This window comes from Amaranthus tricolor, chromosome 13 (genome assembly GCF_026212465.1).
Source record: "Amaranthus tricolor cultivar Red isolate AtriRed21 chromosome 13, ASM2621246v1, whole genome shotgun sequence".
Lineage (NCBI taxonomy): Eukaryota > Viridiplantae > Streptophyta > Magnoliopsida > Caryophyllales > Amaranthaceae > Amaranthus > Amaranthus tricolor.
Window position 1 is genome coordinate 6,919,063 of NC_080059.1, and position 21,058 is coordinate 6,940,120.

At 32.5% G+C, this 21,058-nt stretch overlaps 2 protein-coding genes across 2 annotated transcripts; both read left to right on the forward strand.

The window, feature by feature from the left end:
* The first annotated feature begins 1,017 nt into the window (after positions 1–1,017).
* On the forward strand, positions 1,018–5,621 carry LOC130798275 (ubiquitin-conjugating enzyme E2 27). The gene is made up of 5 exons (XM_057661199.1): positions 1,018–1,376; positions 2,455–2,503; positions 4,458–4,617; positions 4,812–4,901; positions 5,213–5,621. Exons 1-5 carry the CDS (start codon positions 1,199–1,201, stop codon positions 5,318–5,320), a joined length of 585 nt encoding a protein of 194 aa, XP_057517182.1. The 5' UTR covers positions 1,018–1,198; the 3' UTR covers positions 5,321–5,621.
* Positions 5,622–12,783: 7,162 nt separating this feature from the next.
* Positions 12,784–20,350, forward strand: LOC130798782 (probable serine/threonine-protein kinase At1g54610). Its single transcript, XM_057661878.1, has 7 exons — positions 12,784–13,521; positions 14,027–14,317; positions 17,440–17,757; positions 18,010–18,237; positions 18,486–18,586; positions 18,690–18,813; positions 19,736–20,350. Exons 1-7 carry the CDS (start codon positions 13,222–13,224, stop codon positions 20,087–20,089), a joined length of 1,716 nt encoding a protein of 571 aa, XP_057517861.1. The 5' UTR covers positions 12,784–13,221; the 3' UTR covers positions 20,090–20,350.
* The last annotated feature ends 708 nt before the right edge of the window (positions 20,351–21,058 follow it).

Here is a 21,058-nt window from a genome sequence, read left to right on the forward strand (position 1 = left end):
GAGTAAAATATATAATTTTTTAATGGCTACATTTTGCTATATTTTTCAAAATATTTAGTTACGACGTTAGTATTTACTATTTACTCCATTTCAAAATACTTGTAACATTTGACTTTTCACATAATCCAATGCTTTAATTTAATCCTTAATGCTTGTAACAATAATGTATAAAAAATTATAAAAATTTATAGAGTCTATTCCCATTATATTGCTCAAAAAAAAAAATAATTCCCACTTTGCTTGAAATGGGAAAATATTTCCCACATTACCGTCCACGTCAGAATTTTTTTTTTTTTTTTTTTTTCCAGACAAAACCGCCACTTGAGATGGCGGTTTGCCTTAAGCACTAAACCGCCACATGAAGTAGCGGTTTGCTTATTAATTTTTTTCTTTTTTTTAAAAAAAATTAAAATGACATGCTGTTTTGTACTGCTATAAAACCGCCACTTGAAGTGGCGGTTTGCTTACTTTTTTAAAAAAAAAAAAAAAAAAAATTAATAATGTTTTGTACTACTACAAAACCGCCACTTGAAGTGGCGGTTATCTTACTTTTTTTTAAAAAAAAAAAAAAATTAATAATGTTTTTTACTACTACAAAAAAATTAATAATAATGTTTACTAATTTTTTTTTTTTTTTAAATTAAAATCCATAAAACGCCATTTCAAGTAGCGGTTTAGTTCAGATCTCTTAACAAAACCGCCATTTCAGGTAGCGGTTTTATTAAAAAAAAAAAAAAAAAATTCTGACGTGGACGGTAATGTGGGAAATATTTTCCCATTTCAAGCAAAGTGGGAATTATTTTTTTTTTGAGCAATATAATGGGAATAGACTCAAATTTATATTAATAATATTTGTATGGAGACGAATTAAACAATATTTCATTTAACTATGTTTTAACTTATAGATCAAAAACTAAATACAAATTAAAAACGATAAATGAGTACCGTTTGATGTTTCAAGCAATTTGGAACCGAGAAAATATAAAAATAATTTAATAGACAATTTTTGGCCGCACCTGAGTAAAACGGGTGAAGATCTGCCACTGAATACCTCAACTCTTTATAGTTTTCCTTAATTTAGCCTTCGAATAAAATTCCCTCTTTTTTAGGTTTTCCTCCCTCCATTATCAAAACTCTCAGCTTAAATTCTCTACTCTTCTACTTCAAAACCCTAAAAAAAATTTGGTAACGAATAACGATGGTGGACTTTTCAAGAGTACAGAAGGAACTCCAAGAATGCAACAAAGACGTCAATCTTTCTGGAATTAGCGTCAAACCTAAAGCAGATTCTCTATCTCATCTTATAGGCACTATTCCTGGTCCTGTTGATTCTCCTTATGAAGGTGGTTCTTTCATGATCGACATTGTTTTGCCTGGTAATTTTCCTTTTTCCTTCTTTTTCAATCGAAATTTCACTTTTTTATTATGGGTATTTGAATTTTCAAATTTTTTTTGTTAAGCATCCCATTCTTGCTCATTAATGGAGTTTTCATATGGAAATATATGAATTCTTTCCTGTACCTTTTTTTTTGGAATTAATTATTCTTCTAGTTGTTCTGGATTTTTGCATAATATCTAAGGATGTTTATGTAAAATCATTCCAAATTGGGTATTTTGTTCGTTAAATTTTTTATCCATTTCCTTTTAGGGCCAATTTGCTTTCTTCTCTATTTCTATAACTTTCGTGCTTTCCTGTATTATGTGGTATTTCCTGGATACAATGACTTTTGATTACCTTATGTCATTCAGTGATTCCCACTTGAGCAATATTATGGGTTGAATGCGCATGTTAGTGATAACAAAATTGTTCATGAACAAGGTTTGCAACATCATTTGCAAAATTGCAACTTGCTATGTATATCATTTATTAATCCATTATATAGTCCTTAATAATTTAAAACCATCGAAAACAACAACATTCCATTACCCTAATACCGGTAAGTGGCTCCCACCAAGGCGTATTTGGAGGTCGGATGGACACAACCTTACCTCTGTCGGTGATAACAAAGAAATTGTTTCCAACTGACTCTTGATTGTAAACCACATATTTACGTAAATTAGAAAAGGCACATGATTTAACGACTCTTTGATATAACCTATTATAATTCAAAATTAGAAAACTATGAATCTTTGGCCCTATTGAAATAAAGGACAAATTATGTTCAGTAACCAAGGAACTATAAATCTTAGGGCTGCAACTCTTACTTCTCTTATGCAGTGTTATAATTATTTTACTGCAATTAGACTCTAACAATTGATGGTTTATAATCAATGCACTTCTTTTACATGTGCTATGCTTATTTCAATCTGCTTAGTTAGACAATGTTCATTGCTTATTATAATCAACAAGGAAAATTTTTTAACTGTCTTAACTTTTATTGTGTACCTAATCAATTGTTTCTTAAGGTAAGAATAAAATGGCTGATATTACCAGTGCTTTGTTCTTTCTTACAGATGGATACCCCTTTGAGGCACCCAAGATGAAATTCTTGACTAAAGTTTGGTAATATATTTCTTGATCCTTTTCTTTTGTTTACTCTTGTTGTCTACATTGTCCTTGCCTTCTTGTCCATAATATAGAAAGGAATAGTGACTATTCCAGTTATCTATTTCGGTAGAGCATGCGCAAGAGTATAACTATACAACTGGGGGAAAATGTTTTAAGTATAAGGCATGATTATTATTTTGATTCTAAGTTGTTCCATCTTTTTGAACTGATAAATTTATTTTATTTGTTGCGCATTTAACGTATATATGTTTGCCTGACATTTACATTATTTTCATTAGTTTTTATATTGCAATAATCATAGGTTTTCAGCAATCATAATTTTGTTCTCCCTTCTCTCTTGGCAGTGGATTCTACAAATGATGAGAAAACTAGAATTGTTAGTGATCCCTGTCTGATGCTTTTGTCCTGAATCATTGTGTTCTGATGCATAGAATGCACTGCCAAATTAAAACTTTACCGTTTTTTAAGTTTTCTTTCCTTCCATGTTTGCTCTCATGTAATGTCATTTTAAGGATTAACTCAACATACTATGACTAGCATTCACTTCTGGATTCATTGTGATTGAATAATGGGTTTTTTTTTCATGCTGATCATAGCATATTAAAACATTGGTTATACTTGGTTTTGAAGCCTAGTTTTTAATGGGAAAGTCAAAAGCTTTCCTCTCCAGACTGAAGATGAAAATGATAATTACACATTTGAACATCTCTTTTTTTTTATTGGTTAATATTGCCAAACACGGCAATAAATTAGTAATAGTGAACTAGGGGAGCATTGTGTTTGGCAAATACTGGTCTTATGTGACGTCATTTTAAGCATTCACCCAACATGCTATGGGCTATGGCTAGCTTTCAATTTGGATTCATTGTGTTAGAATTTTCTTCATGCTGATCATAACATATTAATGTATTAATGAAGTCGGGTTTACTTGATTTGAAGCCTAGTTTTAATGGAAAAGTCAAAAGCTTTCCTCTCCAGTCTGAAGAGTGAAAATGATAAAAATTTGCAAATACCACTAAAAATTTATTAACAGCGGAGCATTGTATTTGGAAAAGAACCGAGCAAGCTCCACTTTTGTGTTCTTCTTTTCTTATTTTGTTTATTTTCTACTCAATACTGTCATTAGTCTTCTGCTGCAGTGTCCAATTTATTTCCTGGACTCTTCATATTAGGCATACACACAATTGGAAGTGGAGGATCTTTTTTTGTTATTCCATTGAAGTTTACTCTTCCTTGAATAACCCTTATTGTGGATTGTAGTAAACCAACTCTTCAGCTGCCTATTTCTTGTAGTTTCTTAACACTTGTATTAGCGTCTGTATTCCAATTTTTACACTCGCTTAATTTACATTTGCAAGCATAAGATTTAAAAGAGGTTAGCCTTTTGGCTCTAGTGACTAGTTTGTGTAAATCATGCAATGATGATATATTACAAGTCCGAAGGGTGAACGTGGTCTGGGTAAAGTGGTGATACCATGAGTCCATGATACAGAAATTTTCTGCCTTAACATTTTGAAATGGACTTTTTTTTTTTTGTGGAATTCATTTAAGAATGCCTTTTAATTAGAGCTGTGCTATCTTCCCGTTTACAGTTTGGTGGATCATTTCTAGTGCTGTTGTGGTTTTGTTTTTTGATTAAATGTACGAAATTATTATAACTTGCCATGAGATCGTGGCTTAATGTGGGTTAGGACTTCTTCCTTTTTCTTAATCTCTCTGATTCAGCCATGTAGTGTCTTACAGTTACGAGGGCTTTTATTTGATTGATTTCTAGTGTGATGGACTTGCAGCCTGCAGGTGCTCATTTTTGTCCAATGGAAGAAACCTTATTCGCTGCACTTTTTGATGCTTATTTTCTTTTTCTAAATTTCTCTTTAAAAAAACAACTTAATACGTGCTACTCTCAGGCAATTACAAGCTTAATGTGTATTCATGCATTATATTGAAGGCATCCAAATATTAGCAGTCAGAGTGGGGCGATCTGCTTGGATATTTTGAAAGACCAATGGAGTCCTGCTCTTACTATGAAGACTGCTCTTGTCTCCATACAAGCATTACTCTCTGCACCGCAGCCAGATGATCCTCAGGATGCTGTTGTTGCTAAACAGGTTGCTTTGCTGTTAACATGCTAGCCTTTGGATTATTGGAACAATTTTGATGCTCCTATTTTTGTGTTTGTCTCGTGTTAACTTTTTTGTGCTTTGTGGATGCGAGCTTCGTGAGTTCTACAGCTTATGTTCTTGCTTACTTGTGATGGTATGGATCAGTTATTTTAATTTTACTTTTACTTCCATGAGTGCAGTACCTCCGGGACTACCAGACCTTTGTAGGCACTGCTCGTTATTGGACGGAAGCTTTTGCAAAAACATCTTCAGATGGGATAGAGGAGAAGGTAGAATAATCACTCTCTTCAAGGAGGATCTTTTAACTTTTTCTATTGCTAGTTTCTTCTGTGAGTATGTCATTGAGTGAACCACATAAGGGTTGTCTGGTACTTGGCTTTTACAGTCTTTTTGGTTGGTTTTTGGTTTTTAAGCCAAAATAAAAAAGCTACTCTATTTAGTTTTTTTTTGATTGGTTTTTGGCTTGTTGGCCCCTTTTTTCCTCTGATAAATAGCCAACAGTCAATACTTAAATTTACCAAACATCTTCATAGTTGTCCTTCCTTTTAGAAGATGTCATAGGGAATTGAATATCTTGCAGGTACAGAGACTAGTAGAAATGGGCTTTCCTGAAGCATCGGTAAGGAGTACCCTAGAAGTTGTTGGTGGCGATGAAAATCTTGCTCTTGAAAAGCTTTGCTCAAGCTAAATTCACTGCATTCACTGCATAAGCTCTTTTTGTTGCCGATGCACTGTCTGCAGATCTTGGTTGAACTACATGCCAATTTAGAGCTAATATTTCTACTTCATCTTTACTCGACTCCTTGCCGAAATTTCTTCTTGATATTTTGTTGCTATTGATGATGAGCTTCTTGTGTATGTACAAGGAGTCACAAATGCTAATTTTTATATAGAATGCTTTAAGGATGAATTAAGAAATACTTAAAACGACATTCCATAGATGTTATCTGACTCCTATCTTAATACTTCTATAACCATTTTGATTTTAAGGTGTTTCTCGTAGCTTAGCATTGATTTGCCCTCTTGAGTCTCGAATCTCGATGTGTTATACAGTTATACTCCCTCTGTCCCTTGAGTTTGCACCTTAAAACTCAAATATGTGAGCATTTTTTGGTTCAAAGGGTAATTGTTTCAAGTATTTAAATAGTAACTAGAGTTAACAAGATTATGTCATGTAATGTCTCCTCTATAGAGTGCTTTGATGCTTGATATTAGAGGTTTCACTCACTAACCAATTGTATGTGTAATACCATTATACCAACAGTCTTGTATATCTGTTCAACGCGTTTTTCAACGTTAATATACTCCTTTGTCAACTCAATTCGTTATAATTTTTTTAGTTATGGCACTTATTTTGTCATGATAATTTGTGAATTATAGTCCTAAATTTTAAGTATTTTGCAAATTACAGTTCTAATTTTTTTTTTATTAAATTACAGCCATAAAAATATCAATGTTTACGACATTTAGGTCAAGTTATAAGATTTTGACCACTCCTAAAATTGCGACCATTATAATAATCGAAATTTTGTAATTTGTTTTGAACGCTGTAAACTTTAATATTTTGATCGTTGTAATTCGCCAAAAAAATATTACGATTGTAATTCGCAAATAGTTTGAATTTTAGTATTGTAATTTACAAAAATCTTTTATTATATTTCTATTATGTCTTTGGTTTCATAAATTTAGATTCATAAATTTAATTTCATTTCTTTCTGATTTGAAGTGAATATTTCTTTATCTTCTTTTATTTGTCTTACAGAATGAAATTGGAATTTACTACAAATCCCATCAACCATAAAGTGAAATAATTAGTGTAATAGAAAATAGGAATAGGATTATGTTTAAAGGTGTTGAAAATTGAAAATAACATCAAAGAGTAGTGTCTTATTTTGCCATTATTGATGGGACAAACACTTAATCATCAGTTACCTAATTAATTAGACAAGAATCCAATGACTAGAATGTTAATCTGATTTAGCATTGAATTTTTCTGAATATGGGATCACTCATGCAAATTGCATATTATGTTGATAATATAAAGCCAAGTACTACTATGACTTAGTACTAGTAGCATATTAGAGATTTTCTCCTTACATCTTATTATTCACCGCAATACTATGGCCCTTTCTTTGAATAAAAATTCCAAATAATCACTGTAATTTGTAAATCATCATAAAAAGATAAAAATAACAATAATAAAATAAACAAAACAAAAAAAGATAAATTTAAACAACAAAACTTTCACCCTATCAAATCCTACCATATATGGGTGATTTATTAACCTCACAAATAATCGTTATTTACTAAGACTTTCTATTCTTTAAAAGGGTATAAGTATAAGTTGTTTTACCTCCTAAATCCTATTTTCGAGGGGATATTAGGATGACTATGACTATGATAATGGACCTTAGTGAACTGTGGAAGGATTCCAACCCAAATGGTAAACACCAAGAGAATCAAAATCAAATTGTTGAAGTATATAATTAGGCCTCATTATAAAGGGTATACGACATATTCTAAGGCTATAACTGTTAACTAAGTCATTTGTTTGTCGTTAAATTTTCATGGAATTTCTTTTATATACAAATTAATTAGCATATTGTTTGGTTATTAAATTTTTGGCAAAAAATTTAAGTTTAGTAAACGTTTAAATTCTTACAAAGTAATTTAATTATCATAAAGAGTTGTCCATAACTCCAAATTCCATTCTTAATTAGAAGTGTCAGTATTCAGCCAAAAAAAAATACATTTTTTAGGAATTCAACAAGTAATTACCAAGAAATAAGAAATTCCCGTTGGAATTTATTTCCCATCTCAACCAAACAACTTTAAACTTTGTTAGTGTTATTTTCATGAAGTCAATATAAAAAATTTATATCATATTTACACTTTATTTTAAGTGGAATTATCAGCGTAAATTATGAAGAAAACTTATATTTACTATGATGAATTGGGTCAAAGGGTCCAAAAACGTTATCGACATTTCACATTTAATTAGTCTTTTGTTTTGTTAGCTAGATTAGTTGTTATTTTGTAATTGTCTCTTGGGGCTTAGGCTATATATAGAGCCATCTTTATAATAATGAATTAGATTTTGATGAATTGAATAATAAGAAAAGTTCTTTTGGGAGTTAGTGGGCCGACTCGAATTGTCTTTAATATCTAGTTTCGGTAACGAGTCCAACTGATTTATATCCACACTTATATGTAGTACTCCTATATACTAGTACTATATACTCTAATTAATTAGAAGGATGAGCTTTTTGATAAAGGAAGTGCAGGGTTGGTGTTAATAAAGTTGATGCTTATGGGCTAAATTATGCACCCAACAAGCAAGAAGCAAGAAGCAAGAAGCAAGAAGCAAGAAGCATTCAGTAGAATTCCTTTTCATATTTATAGGATTGTTGTCAGTTTGGCATGATTTATGAAAGGCAGAGGCAGAGAAAGTGCCAGGACCTTGTGAGTTTCCTGGCAATCTTTTGAATTTGTAGTATCAACTATGAAGGACTCTAGTACACTACTACTACTACTACTAATGCAACTAAATGTAGAATGAATAGTGTTCTTTCTCATCAAATGAAGCTCAATTGAATTATATAGAAAGAAATTTCAATTATCTAATTATTTGAAAATAAGTAATTCATTCAAATACTAAATTTTAATTTTTGAATTATATATTTGACCTTTTATTTATTTTATAAAGGTTCGATATCTTCATTTATCCTATAAAAGTTCTACTAATTTGTTGCGCCTATTATAATAATTTATTCTAAAAATTAACACATTTCTAACTATAATTGGTTTGTAGTTTTTGAATTTATAAATTTTAAAACAAAAAAGTAAATAAAAAAATATTTTTGGATTTAAGGAAAAAAATAAACTCGCCCTTCTATGTACAAAAGCCTCCCCCCACCACCCATCCTAGGCCTGTCAAACAGATAAGTTTGAGTCGGGTTCGAATTCGGATCATATATAAACAGGTTAGAAAACTCTTGACCCAAACCCAACCCATTTAGTTAATTAGGTTGAAAATCACAACCTTGATCCGACTTGCAACAGATCAGGTTAACATAATTTCGACCCACTTAACCCGTTTATAATTTTTTTGTTTTTGTTTTAAGGTTTTTAATATTGATTAAATCTAATTTTTCAGACTTTAATTTTAATTTTATGTTTTTTTTGTTTATTTTGTATTTACTATGAAAAATAAGAATATATTAAATGAACTAAGTTTAGTTTATATTTATTGATTTAACTCGAAATTAACATATTTAATTAAATGGGTTATATAAGTTTTTCTCAGGTTTAAAATGTAACACCCGAATTTCTACACAAAACCAGAAGTCGTGAAGGAAGGGAGGAAGTTCGGGTGTTACATAAAATTTTGACCTGAATCTAACCCATTTAATAAACAGATCAGGTCGAATCGATCCATTTAATTAATTGGGTCAAAAGTCTCGACCCAAACTCACTAATTTCGGGTTAGGTTCAGATCGGATTAGCAGGTCGGGTCAACCAACCCTAACCCACCCACTTATCCACTATACTTCAATCGCCACCCCTTCTTCACCCCTTTCCATGTGCCACTGCCACCCTTTACCCTCTCTTTCTCATACAAAATCATAAATTCATTCCTAATTTCCCATCCGTCTTCAAATGAACTCAAATTCTAATTGATCAAATTTCACCCCAACTTTAATAGAATTTGATTAAATTTTGTCACAAATTTAATTGCAATTGATCAAAATTTTTCCCAATTTGAAAAGGTTGAGGTTTTAGAGTCGTGAATGCAATTGGTGTGGGGTTTATCGGTGTATGTGCTCTTATAGTTCTCTTGTTTGTCCTATAACAATGGTATTAGAGCCAAAGTCAGAGTGAGTGGCCCGCAGAGTGGGTGGCTTGCGGAATGGGTGGCCAGGAAGAGCCAGTTGTGGCCTGTGACCCAATGTGATCGTAACTCGATGCAGTTGGCCTTGATTGTTATGGTTTATTACAAGGTACGGAACTTGTCTCACATCGTCGTGAATGCAATTATGGTGGGGTTTTTGGCAAATAGGCTATCTCACGGCTAGTGTTTTGGTGAGCTCTCTTGTCCATCCTATAACAGAAAAGGATGGAGTGGTGCAAGAAAAGAGCAGAAAAAGGCGTGGCGCGACTGCACGGGAAAAGGGTGGGTGAGGGCGGAGCAGTGGTGAAAATATAATGAGTGGGTGGTGGTGGAGGAAGGGGGCTGTTCGGCGGAAGGGAAGGGAGGGTACAATTAATTTTTTTGTTTTTTTTTCCCTTCTTTCTCTTTTTTTATTTGTTTTTCTTTTTTTATTTATTTTTCTACTTTAAAAAAGTAAAAACTAATGAAAATATGAGATATGCCTTTCTTTTTTTATGAAGCAATTTATTTAGGGCATGTTTGGTTGGTTTATTTTTAATGATATGAAATGGTATCACAACCATTCCAATATTTGATTAGACATTTTTATATTATTAAGATATTTAAAAGATAATGACATACAAAAGTCGAATTTTTATCGGATAAATAAAACATCAAACTTTTAAAAAATAACCATCTAAAAATAAGATCTTTAGAATTAAAATTTTCAATCATAAATAAAAATTTAAGAATAAGATAATTACTTGAAATTGATAAATGACTAAAAAAAACTTGAATTTGATTAATATGCCAAGACAGATATCTCATGAAGTAATGATTGGGACTTGTTGGTCCTTAGAATTATTAGTAAAGTTCCTTTTGAAATATAAGTACTCCATTAGGCTAACTTTCAAAACTTTATAGAAGTAGATCTTAAATTAATTTACACTCCTGCTCCTTAATTGATCTACCCAAACTATGAGTACTTTAGTTTTTTTTAAAAAAATTGACGTTAATAATCTAATTTTTTGTTTGTGTGTTGTGAATAATTTCACCTTTAGCTTATTTGAAATAATCTAACATTTATTTTTAATTCGCTATTAATAATTTAACTTTTGTTTTTATTTACTGACAACATAACTTATTATTACCTAATATTAGTAATTTGGTATGCTATGGGCAAATATATGACAAATATTAGATTATTAAAAAATAATTCAAAAGTGAGATTATTTACGACAAATAGGTAAAAAGTTGAATTATTTATGTCAATTTTTCTTAGTTTTTATAGCTAAAGGTATCTTTTTAAGTCTAGTTATAAAATACTATCTTTGTGTTTTTTAATTTGCTATCTATAGTTATAATTTTTGGTTGTTTTTATTGTATTTACCTTTTCAACTCAGGTATTAAGCAGTACATAATTTCCATTTGCCATGAAATTTTGGATATTTGTCATGAAAAAAAAAAAAATTGTTAAAACTTTTAGAGCGGATGAATTATGATCGGCCTAACAAGTCAAGAATTGAAGAAAAAATAACTTTCTTACTTTTTAATTTTTCAAAAAATATATTGCTTTTAAAATTTTAACAATGGGATATTTGTTGATTGTAGAGTAGATTGAGAAAAATATTTAAAGAGCTATGTGACAATCAAATTTAAAATCTTACACGAAAAAGTAATATTTATTTTAAAGATAAAATTCAATTCTCAAACCTAAAAAAATATAAAAATACACAAAAGGCAAAAAAATTATAATGGGTTTGATCCCATTTGTATTGATCTTTAGATTAAGTTCTAATCCAACAAATTAATTGATAGTTCTACTAGCTAGGGAGTTGGGACTAAACCTGTCCAAATTATCGTGCAGGTTTTAGGTCTGACTATTTTTAATCAGATCAATTTAGAGTCGAGTTATTTTTGGTCGAATCATGTCATATTTAGATCAATAATTCATCATGAGTGTTTTTATAATAGGTAATATTAAACTTTTTGTTTTCTATTGATAATAGTTGACTAAATACTTACTTTAATGCTGAAACATAAAAAGTTAACTCAAAATAAAAATATCTACTAAAAATGTAGTATAAGTTTAAAATCCAACTTAAAATGATGATGTGGCACCGAATAGGTTGATGAAATAAAGAAAACGGGTCAAATGGTCCGATATGGGTTCCAGTCAAATATTTTCCGGGTTGAATCATTTTCGTATCAAGGGTTAAAATTTCCGAGTTAGAACCCACTAATTTTCGATTGGATTACAGATTAGAATTTGACATATTTACAATTGGGGTAACGTATTCCAATTATACTTTGACAAAAAAGAAAGTGAAGTATAAAGGCTTAAAAAACACGGAGAGACTATATAGTAAATCAATTTATTTTACACAAATAAATTGTAATGGGCAAATCATCTAATATAAATATTTAGTAAATTAATAATAGGTTGAAATATTTAGTAAATATTTAGTAAATTTTTTACACAAATAATTTATGATGAATGAACTATATACAAACAAGCAATTAATTTGTGAATTCAATAACTCCCAATTAGTGGGTGTCTTTCATTTGCCAAGCACCGAAAAGTAAAAATTAAATCCCTTTTCAAGTTTGGTCCTTGTCATTAACGTCAACAATACAACAATCTAAGTATTCAACCCCTTTTACTCTTCGCATTGTCACCCAATTTTCTTCCTCTCTCCAATCTCCAATCTCCAATCTCACAACCCTACTCTTACTCCTTTGTCCCACTTCAAACCCAAATCTTAATTCCAATTAATATTAAAAATAATACATAAATTTTTATTTCAATACAATTTTAAAAAATCAAACTAAATCAGTTAAAACATTTACTTTTAAGCACTACTCTTGTAAGAGACCGTATTTCGGCAATCGACTTCGAAATAAAAAGTTCATTTGGACTTTTTTTGTACTATTGAGCTATTTAAAACTTACTTCATCCGTTCCAATATACTTGCTACATTTGACTTTTTAATAATTTAATGTGTTATTTTAATCATTTATTTATTGAACTATACACATTAAAAAATTATAAAAAATTAATGTTATGAAAGTATGCGATTAGATGATTCAAATATGATCCCACTTGACTATACTTATTTTATACGTTAGTCGCAATATATAAAAAAAGCTTAAACAATGAATAGCGTCTATAACCATAATATAGCGACTATTTCGGAACGGAGAAAAAAAAATGCTTCTCATGATGAAATTATCTTACACAAAAATTTATATTTGTTCAAAATAAAAAAACTACTAAAAATCATTTTTTAATTAGACTATTTAGCCTATGTATACAGTACGAATCGTAGAAAGACAATTCTTGTGAAATAGTAGAAATGAAGATAGACTTTTTCCATCTTCCCGGGCTTCCTTTTCCCACTTCTCTTAGATTCTTTCTTCCTATTTTCTAAACTCCTTCAGAACAAGAAGAAATATCAGCTCAGCCTACTCTTACAATTAGTACAAACCTATTTATTATTTTTGTCTCCTCTCTAAATTATACAAATAAATAAATAAATAAATATATTATTATTTCTTCTATACAAAAAAAAAAAAAAAAATAATAATAAGCTCCTTCATTAACTGCTATCCAAACTCCAGCTAAACTACTCTCAACCACCATATCTCTCTTCTTCTTGTTCTTCTTCTTCAGTCTTCACTATTTATTCCACTTTCCGATGAGACGGCGTCGTTTTTGAATGGGCTGTGTCTATAGCCGGCGAAAAGCCGGTATTCCTCCATCGGCGCCGGATAATCATCCTCGTCGCCGTCGTGCTTCTTCTCTCTCTTTAAGAAGGGAATCTGTTTCACCCAATCATAAACTTCCACGTCACTCATCTAATGTATCTACCACTGAGCTTCGTCGACAAGTTATCGACCCTTATGGTGGTGGACCTACTACACACCATGGTTGGCCTACTTGGCTTGCTGACGTTGTTGGTGATGTCATCAATCAGTTCTCTCCTCGTCGTGCTAGTACTTTCCAAAAACTTGATAAGGTTCTTTCTTTTTTTTGAACTTGATTGATTAACTTTCAATGTTTTTAAAAGTACCTTTTTCGTAATTTTGAAAAAGTACCTTTTTCTAGTTTAGGGTGTGTCTGGTTTGACTAAAAAATCCAATGAAAAATTAAATGATTTTTTTTTTTTGTTTGGTTTAGTTTGATGGAAAAGCGGAGGAAATTTATTTTCTTTCACATTTGGGGGAAAATGTTCGATATCAAATCTGTGTTGAACTAAAACAAAAAATGGGGATTTTCTGAAATAGCATATCCCATTGGAAATGCTGGATTGAAGAATGGAGAAAATTGATTTCCTTTTAATTTTGGAGGAAAATAATGGCAAAACAATGGAAAATACGAAAATTAATTTTGGGGAAATTAATTTTTTCAAAACCAAACACCCCTTTATTAGTGTGTAAGTAGTATTAGTGTTACCTATTTAAAATTGAAGTTGTATGATTTGATGATTATATTTTAAAATTTTCTTTTGGGTTGGATTGCAGATTGGGCAAGGAACATATAGCAATGTATATAAAGCAAGAGATTTGGTGACAGGAAAAATAGTGGCATTAAAGAAGGTTAGATTTGATAATTTAGAGCCAGAAAGTGTAAAGTTTATGGCAAGAGAGATATTAGTATTAAGCAAACTTGATCATCCAAATGTAATTAAACTTCAAGGTTTAGTTACTTCAAGAATGTCATCAAGTTTATACCTTGTTTTTGATTACATGGAGCATGATCTTTCTGGGCTTTCTGCTTCACTTGGTGCTGGTAATAAGTTCACCGAGCCTCAGGTATTTCTTTCCTTTTTTTAATGAATTTATTGTATTTTTATACTGTAGTTTTGTTAATTGAGGACCTGGGTGATTAGTTTTTTTTCTTTGGATTAGTTGTGGTTGTCTTTTAGTTTCTTGGGTTCCTTCTTGATAGCTGTTTTGGCAGTAAATAAATGGAGAATCTTCAGCAATGAGGGGCCTTAAGTTTTGTAGTTGTTTTTTTATTGAACTACAGATTTGTGTGGATATAAAATTATAAATAGGTTTGTCTTCTTGTTTCTTAGGAAAGCAAGTGTTATCCTGTCTCCTTTTCTGCTAAAAGAAAATGCAAGCAGCTGAGTGCTTGTCTGCTAAATGTGACTGTCTCACTAGATCAGATGCGTGAGTTTCCCCGTAGCGCCCTGCGCTTGGAGTGGAAATTACTGTAGTTTATTAGATATTTTGTTGCACACTTGCACTTGGGGGCTTGTATCGGATATGCATATGTGTTCATGTGACAGATTCGTCTGTTTTACATGAGAATTTTGCTTGATGGGTTGTTTCGGATTCAAAGTGAAATGCTAGTCTTAAGGATCCGATATGGGTGAATGAGGTAAAATTAAGACAGTGTCGTTCCCGATAATTTTTGGGCCCCAGGCGAAAAATAAAAAGGGCCCTTTGTCATGCGCTTAACTGAGAAACCTAATGTTGTAAGTTTGATCCATGCTAGATGCTACTTATGCAAATACTAATTGAATTATAAGGATTAGCTCAATTTGGACCCCTTTATGAGCTGGGCCCTATGCGGTTGCACCTTAAAACTACCCTCGGGAGCAACTCTGAATGAAGAGCCCATTTAACATTTAAGATTCATTTTTCAAAAGTTTCGAATTCTTGAGCTTCATACAGTACTCATTTGTCACCCTTGTGTTGGTTTTTCGTTACTAGTTTCACTTAAGCTTGTCATCTCTTCTTGGATCTGTGATGCATGTATTTGAATTTTTTAAATATAACAACATAGCATGTGCTGTGCATTAGGTGGGGTTTGGATTCCAGGTGACATTTTGCTCATGTAATGTACTTCCTGCTAACCATGTATTGCTAACCATATCTGAACCAATAGAGATTAGAGAAACTATAGTTAGATGCAACACAATTTGGCCATAAGCTATTTACTGTCATCTATCGCATGGATAACATAAACAAGCTAGCAACTTCAGCTGAAACCCATTGGTTTGGGATTATTTCGTTATGCTGGTGTGACATTTAAGACGGAATATATTATTTGGGTTTAACTATTGCTTACCCAATGATCGGGACATCATAGATCACTTGGGTTACTTGCTCCGTATATCTAAAGGCACATCCTGGGTGCGTGGTTCTTATCCTTTTTTGCATGATGAACAAGACGTTGCATTTAGTTCTAAAATCAGGTCTTTGGACAGAGTATTTCTTGTGGGTTCTTAGAGGAGTTTAGGATGACTTGGTTGATAGACGTCTTTCAGTATCCTTACAGAGAAGTTTAGATATCCTTACATAACAAAACATTTTAACCCTTATTTAGTACCTTACTAACACTAGAATGGAGGATAAACGTCCTTCAGTTTACTGAAAAGAACATGTCACCGCAGGAGACAGGATTCACCATTGATCAAACAGTAAGTCAGTACTGCAGTCATTGGTGCCTTCTAGAGTCGGAGGTCCTAACTCATGATATGAGCTTTTCTGAACTGAGATGCTAGGAAGGTGGACCGGGACTGGCAAGAAAATAATTATACAAGAACTAAACAACATTAACTAAGAGTGTACCTACTCGTGGGCCTTGTGGCTCCTTATCCAACAATAATAATAATAACAATAACAATAGAAAACCGAAAAGTAAAATTAAATTTTGTTGAGGATATTGAATATTTGTAATTTAAATTCAATGAAAATGAAAATTGTTGTTTTCTTCACATTCTAGTGTTTATGCTTAATAAATCAACATTAAAAAGTTGAAACAAATTATTCTGGGAGCTTTTGAAAATTTGGGATAAATTTAAGGACTTAATTTGTGTTTCTGTTGCTGGTGGAAGGTAAAATGTGCATTTATAAACAATTGTGATAATTACAAGGTGTAAACTTTATTATTATTGTTATTTTGCACATATAGAGCTGCTATCTATATTGCTGCTGGGGACAGGTCAAAATAATTGGACCATAAGCAAGGAGGGCAGTGTTAGCCCCCACTATAGGCTCAACCTTTTGAGCAAATCTTGTATTAGACCGTGTTAACATACAAGGAGTCCAAATTCAAAAAAAATAGTGTTTTAATATCTAAAATGTCAATTTTAACATTTAAAATGACGTTTTGAATATTAAATAATTATATATAGGTGAATATTTGATGTATAAAAAATTGATGATTTAGTTATTTTAGTTGTATTATTTAGCCCATTTTAGAACACCTCACGGTGAAACCTCCTTAAAATGAGAATTTGTGCTACCTTTTCATAGTGAGAAAGGGGTAGTTATGATTTGAGTAGCATGAGATGGAGTGGTTTAAAAATGCTGCATTTGTGCCTGTTTGATGTTTGTGATATGATGAAAAGTTATTAGTCCCTTTCAATAACAAGAGTAAATAGTAATTACGATGAAAAGCCTGAATTAGGACGGCTGAAGGAAAGAGAGCGTGCTGTTTGAGATTCGTTAGACAGGCTCATTAAACCATGTACACGTATCATATTTGTGAACTACCAAATGATGTTTGTATTCAAGGAATAACTGGAATATTCTCGTTTTTATTACAATTGTAAGGTTGCATACATTTGACACCTTTTAGACCACCTAGGCAGGATTCATTGTAGTGTCATTGGAGTGATGTAAATGTTGTTGTAAGAGGGTCTAACTAATGGGACTCACTATTTAAGATAAAAAAGCAGTTATGGAGGGCTATTGAGACTAGAGGTGGCTATTAACCAAGGAGGCTGGATAATCGGTTTAGGCTAAAAGTGCTTGCATGACCTTTATTGTACATGAATATAGTTCACAGTGAAGTTTGTTGATCCCTTATTCATTACTTTTTGTTGAAAGTACTTGTTTGGTGTTCTTTTCCATATACTAGTAGTTGCTCGTTTAAGACGAAGAGTTGACTGATTAGTTATTTACTGAATGTGACTCAGGTGAAGTGTTTCATGAAGCAGCTCTTCTCTGGGCTAGAGCACTGCCACAACAATGGTGTTCTGCACCGTGACATCAAGGGTTCTAATCTCTTAATTGATAATGAAGGAACTCTTAAAATAGCTGATTTTGGATTAGCTACATTTTATGATCCCACGCAAAAGAAGCCTATGACCAGTAGAGTTGTCACCTTGTGGTATCGTCCTCCAGAGCTGCTTCTTGGCGCCACAAGTTATGGTGCTGGTGTTGATCTTTGGAGTGCTGGTTGTATTCTGGCCGAGCTACTAGCTGGGAAGCCAATTATGCCAGGACGGACTGAGGTGTTACATATCTATAAAATTTGAGGGTTCATTTGGCATTCCATAACTTTCATTCCTGCTGCATAATATTTTTTCTTTGATGAAGTATTTTGTTGATCATTGGAGCATTATATGCATTGTCTTACATTGCCATTGATCAGATGTTCATATTTTTGAGAGAATTTCGATCTTTTTGATTGCAAGCGTTTCTTTTTTTTTTTCTTTCAATTTATGTTATAGACTGATAATTGACCTTATCAACTGTGTGGCCAGGTAGAGCAACTGCACAAGATATTCAAGTTGTGTGGCTCTCCATCCGAAGAGTACTGGAAAAAATATAAGCTGCCAAATGCAACACTTTTTAAGCCACAACAGCCATACAAGCGTTGTGTTTTAGAGACCTTTAAAGATTTTCCAGCTTCTTCCCTCCCACTTGTTGATGCACTTCTTTCAATCGATCCTGAAGGACGAGGCACTGCTACTGACGCCTTAAATAGTGAAGTGAGTATTTTTATAGACACTGCATGTTATGAGCTTCAATTTATCTATTATTTTGAAAAATGGCAATGGGAAATGGGAAAATGAAATTGTTCTTCCATAATCCTTAATCAATTTGCTAAGGATCCGTATCATCGACTGCGTATTGTGGTAAAAGTTTTCACATCACTGAACCAAGTAACTTGCATCCAAAGAAGGTGTAGCTTAACTTATAAGCTTACCTATATTTATTTGTTTGCCTGCGTATGCAGTTCTTTTCCTCCGAACCTTATGCTTGTGAGCCATCCACATTGCCGAAATATCCTCCCAGCAAAGAATTGGATGTAAAGCTACGGGATGAAGCAGCAAGAAGGTCCGTTTCTGTCACTTTTGTTACATTCGTGTAATCATACTTCACCCGAATCAGCCGCTTTCTTTTCAAGTGCTAACTGTTGAATTGCGAAATTGTTCAATAGGCAAAGGGGTTCTAGCGGAAAAGCTAGTGCTGCCGATGGTGTTAGGAGAGTTAGAATGCGTGACCGAGCTGGTCGTGCAATTCCTGCTCCAGAGGCCAATGCAGAGCTACAAACGAATTTGGATGTATGTTAACATATCTTTATTTACCTACTTGTTCTGTCATCTTTAGTTTCTGTCAATATGTTTGGTTTATTGAAACATAATTCGCTAGTTCGTTCGCCTTTTGAATTCGCAATTCGCTCAAATGGTTTAAAATGACCTAAAACCAAGCATATTTCGCTTTTTCTATTTGCGATTTGCGAGACAATTAGCGAATCATATGACACTGGTTTGGTTAGTGAAGCAAATGGCTTGCTTTTGGATCAATTATTGGGATGCCTTCTTTTAGTTTTCTTAACATCAATGTTCTAAATCTGATTTTCGATTCACTTTATTGTCTATTCTAAAACAACTAACAACGCATGCTTATTTATTGTAGTACAATAAAAAGCATTGGCACCTAAACAGCTAGCTTTAGGCATATAGCTAGTAGGGTATAAAAACATTAAAAGCATTAACAGCTAAGAAGCAAGATATATTTAGTAGGGTATTAAAACACCAACTTATATTTCATAGCAAGAACAAATTAGCTATCTTTTGTAAGGACACATTCGTTTTACTTACTTTATTTGTCTCACGAAATTTGCCCCACTTTTTTATAATTCGTTCTATCAAAATTGCTTCACTTTTATTTTTGGCCATAACTCACGCTCTTTCATTGATTTCCATCCACACTTTTAACTTGTACTCTCATCTGATTCACACATGTTGTCTTGCTTTCCCATAAAATACCAATTTATCCACTTTTTTGGTTTCACCATCAAATTTGCTTACGGGACAAATTTGATGGGACAGAGGGAGCAAGTGTTAGTCACCTAACTATTATTGATTTGCCCAAGACCCTGTCCCTCCTTTAACATCCTAGATCATACACCTTATAGATGAACGATTCGTTATAGGTTGCAGTAAATGATTATTTTCTTATACATGTATATATTTTTAACAGAGGATGAGATTTGTGACTCAAGCAAATGCCAAGAGCAAAAGCGAAAAGTTTCCGCCACCCCATCAAGACGGAGCTGTAGGGGTCCCAGGAGATACCACAAATAACGGTCCACTATCGTTTGGGGCAGCCGAGCATTCATTCGATACTGCACATTTCAAGCCAACCTTATCGAAGTCCAGAAGCGTAACGCCTGCTGAAGGGACCTCTAGGAAGAAAAGAATCCATAAAGAGCCAGAATTGGCCTCTTCATGGAAATTCTTCCATGCTTGGAAACCTTCAGCCATTGGGATGTCTATGGATCTTATGTTCAAGGGTAAAGGATCAATGACACGGGTTTCGAGCAGCCGAAAGTAAGAGAGTGGTTGAACTTGCCCCTCGTCCACAAAATTATAGGGGGTTTTGAGTTTTGGAGGAAGTTTTTGTATACTATTATACCAAATTAGTTGTACAGTGGCCCATAGCTAGTGCTCTATGTTTCTTTATGTTCATGAATGAAGAACCAAAATGATGCCAATGCAATGCAATATTTGTTTTTCTCTTTCAAACATAAACATGTGTAGCAAAATGCTAGATTATATCTTAATCCAATCACTCTTTTACCCTTTCGGGATGCTATTTTATCTTGTTCTGATTTTACCTGATAAAGTATATAACATATTTTAGGATATAACTGTCAACTTAAACTTTATTCTTCGATATTATATCAAAAATCAACTATAACTTTAAGGTGAATGTTGTAGCTTGATCTTGAAATATGTTATACACTATTAAATTTGTTTATTTTTTTGATGTTTCTGGTGCTTCTTAAGGATTTAATTACATATGAGGTTTTGACTTTTGACTTTATTTTAGTCAAATGTGATCAGTAGATTGCAGCTAAGATTAGTGGATTTCTTCTCTTATTCATTATATCTTTCAAGATTAGTGGCTTTAATATTTGACTGGTAATATTGTTCCTTATTTCCAGTCAGGAGTCCGGATATCATGTTTCAGCTGTTGCATACAGACAAGAATCAAGCACAAATCAAATACCAAACGCTGAAAATCTACAATAAAAAGTGATATTGCGGAAATTTTCTACACAAGTTGGCTTTAAAATTAAGTAGTCTCAAATGATCGGTTTCTGGATGCCATTGCATTCAACATTGATATGGAAACTTATTACAAATTATCAAAGAGTGGTCCTTTTTCCTTACTGAAAAAATTCTTTTACTACCAACTATCAAAATTTGGACGTATGATTAAGATTCGAGCGATTATTTAATGTAAAAGTTCTTTACATGAAGAATTATCAATGTTAAGTCTTAAAGTTTAGAACTTTTA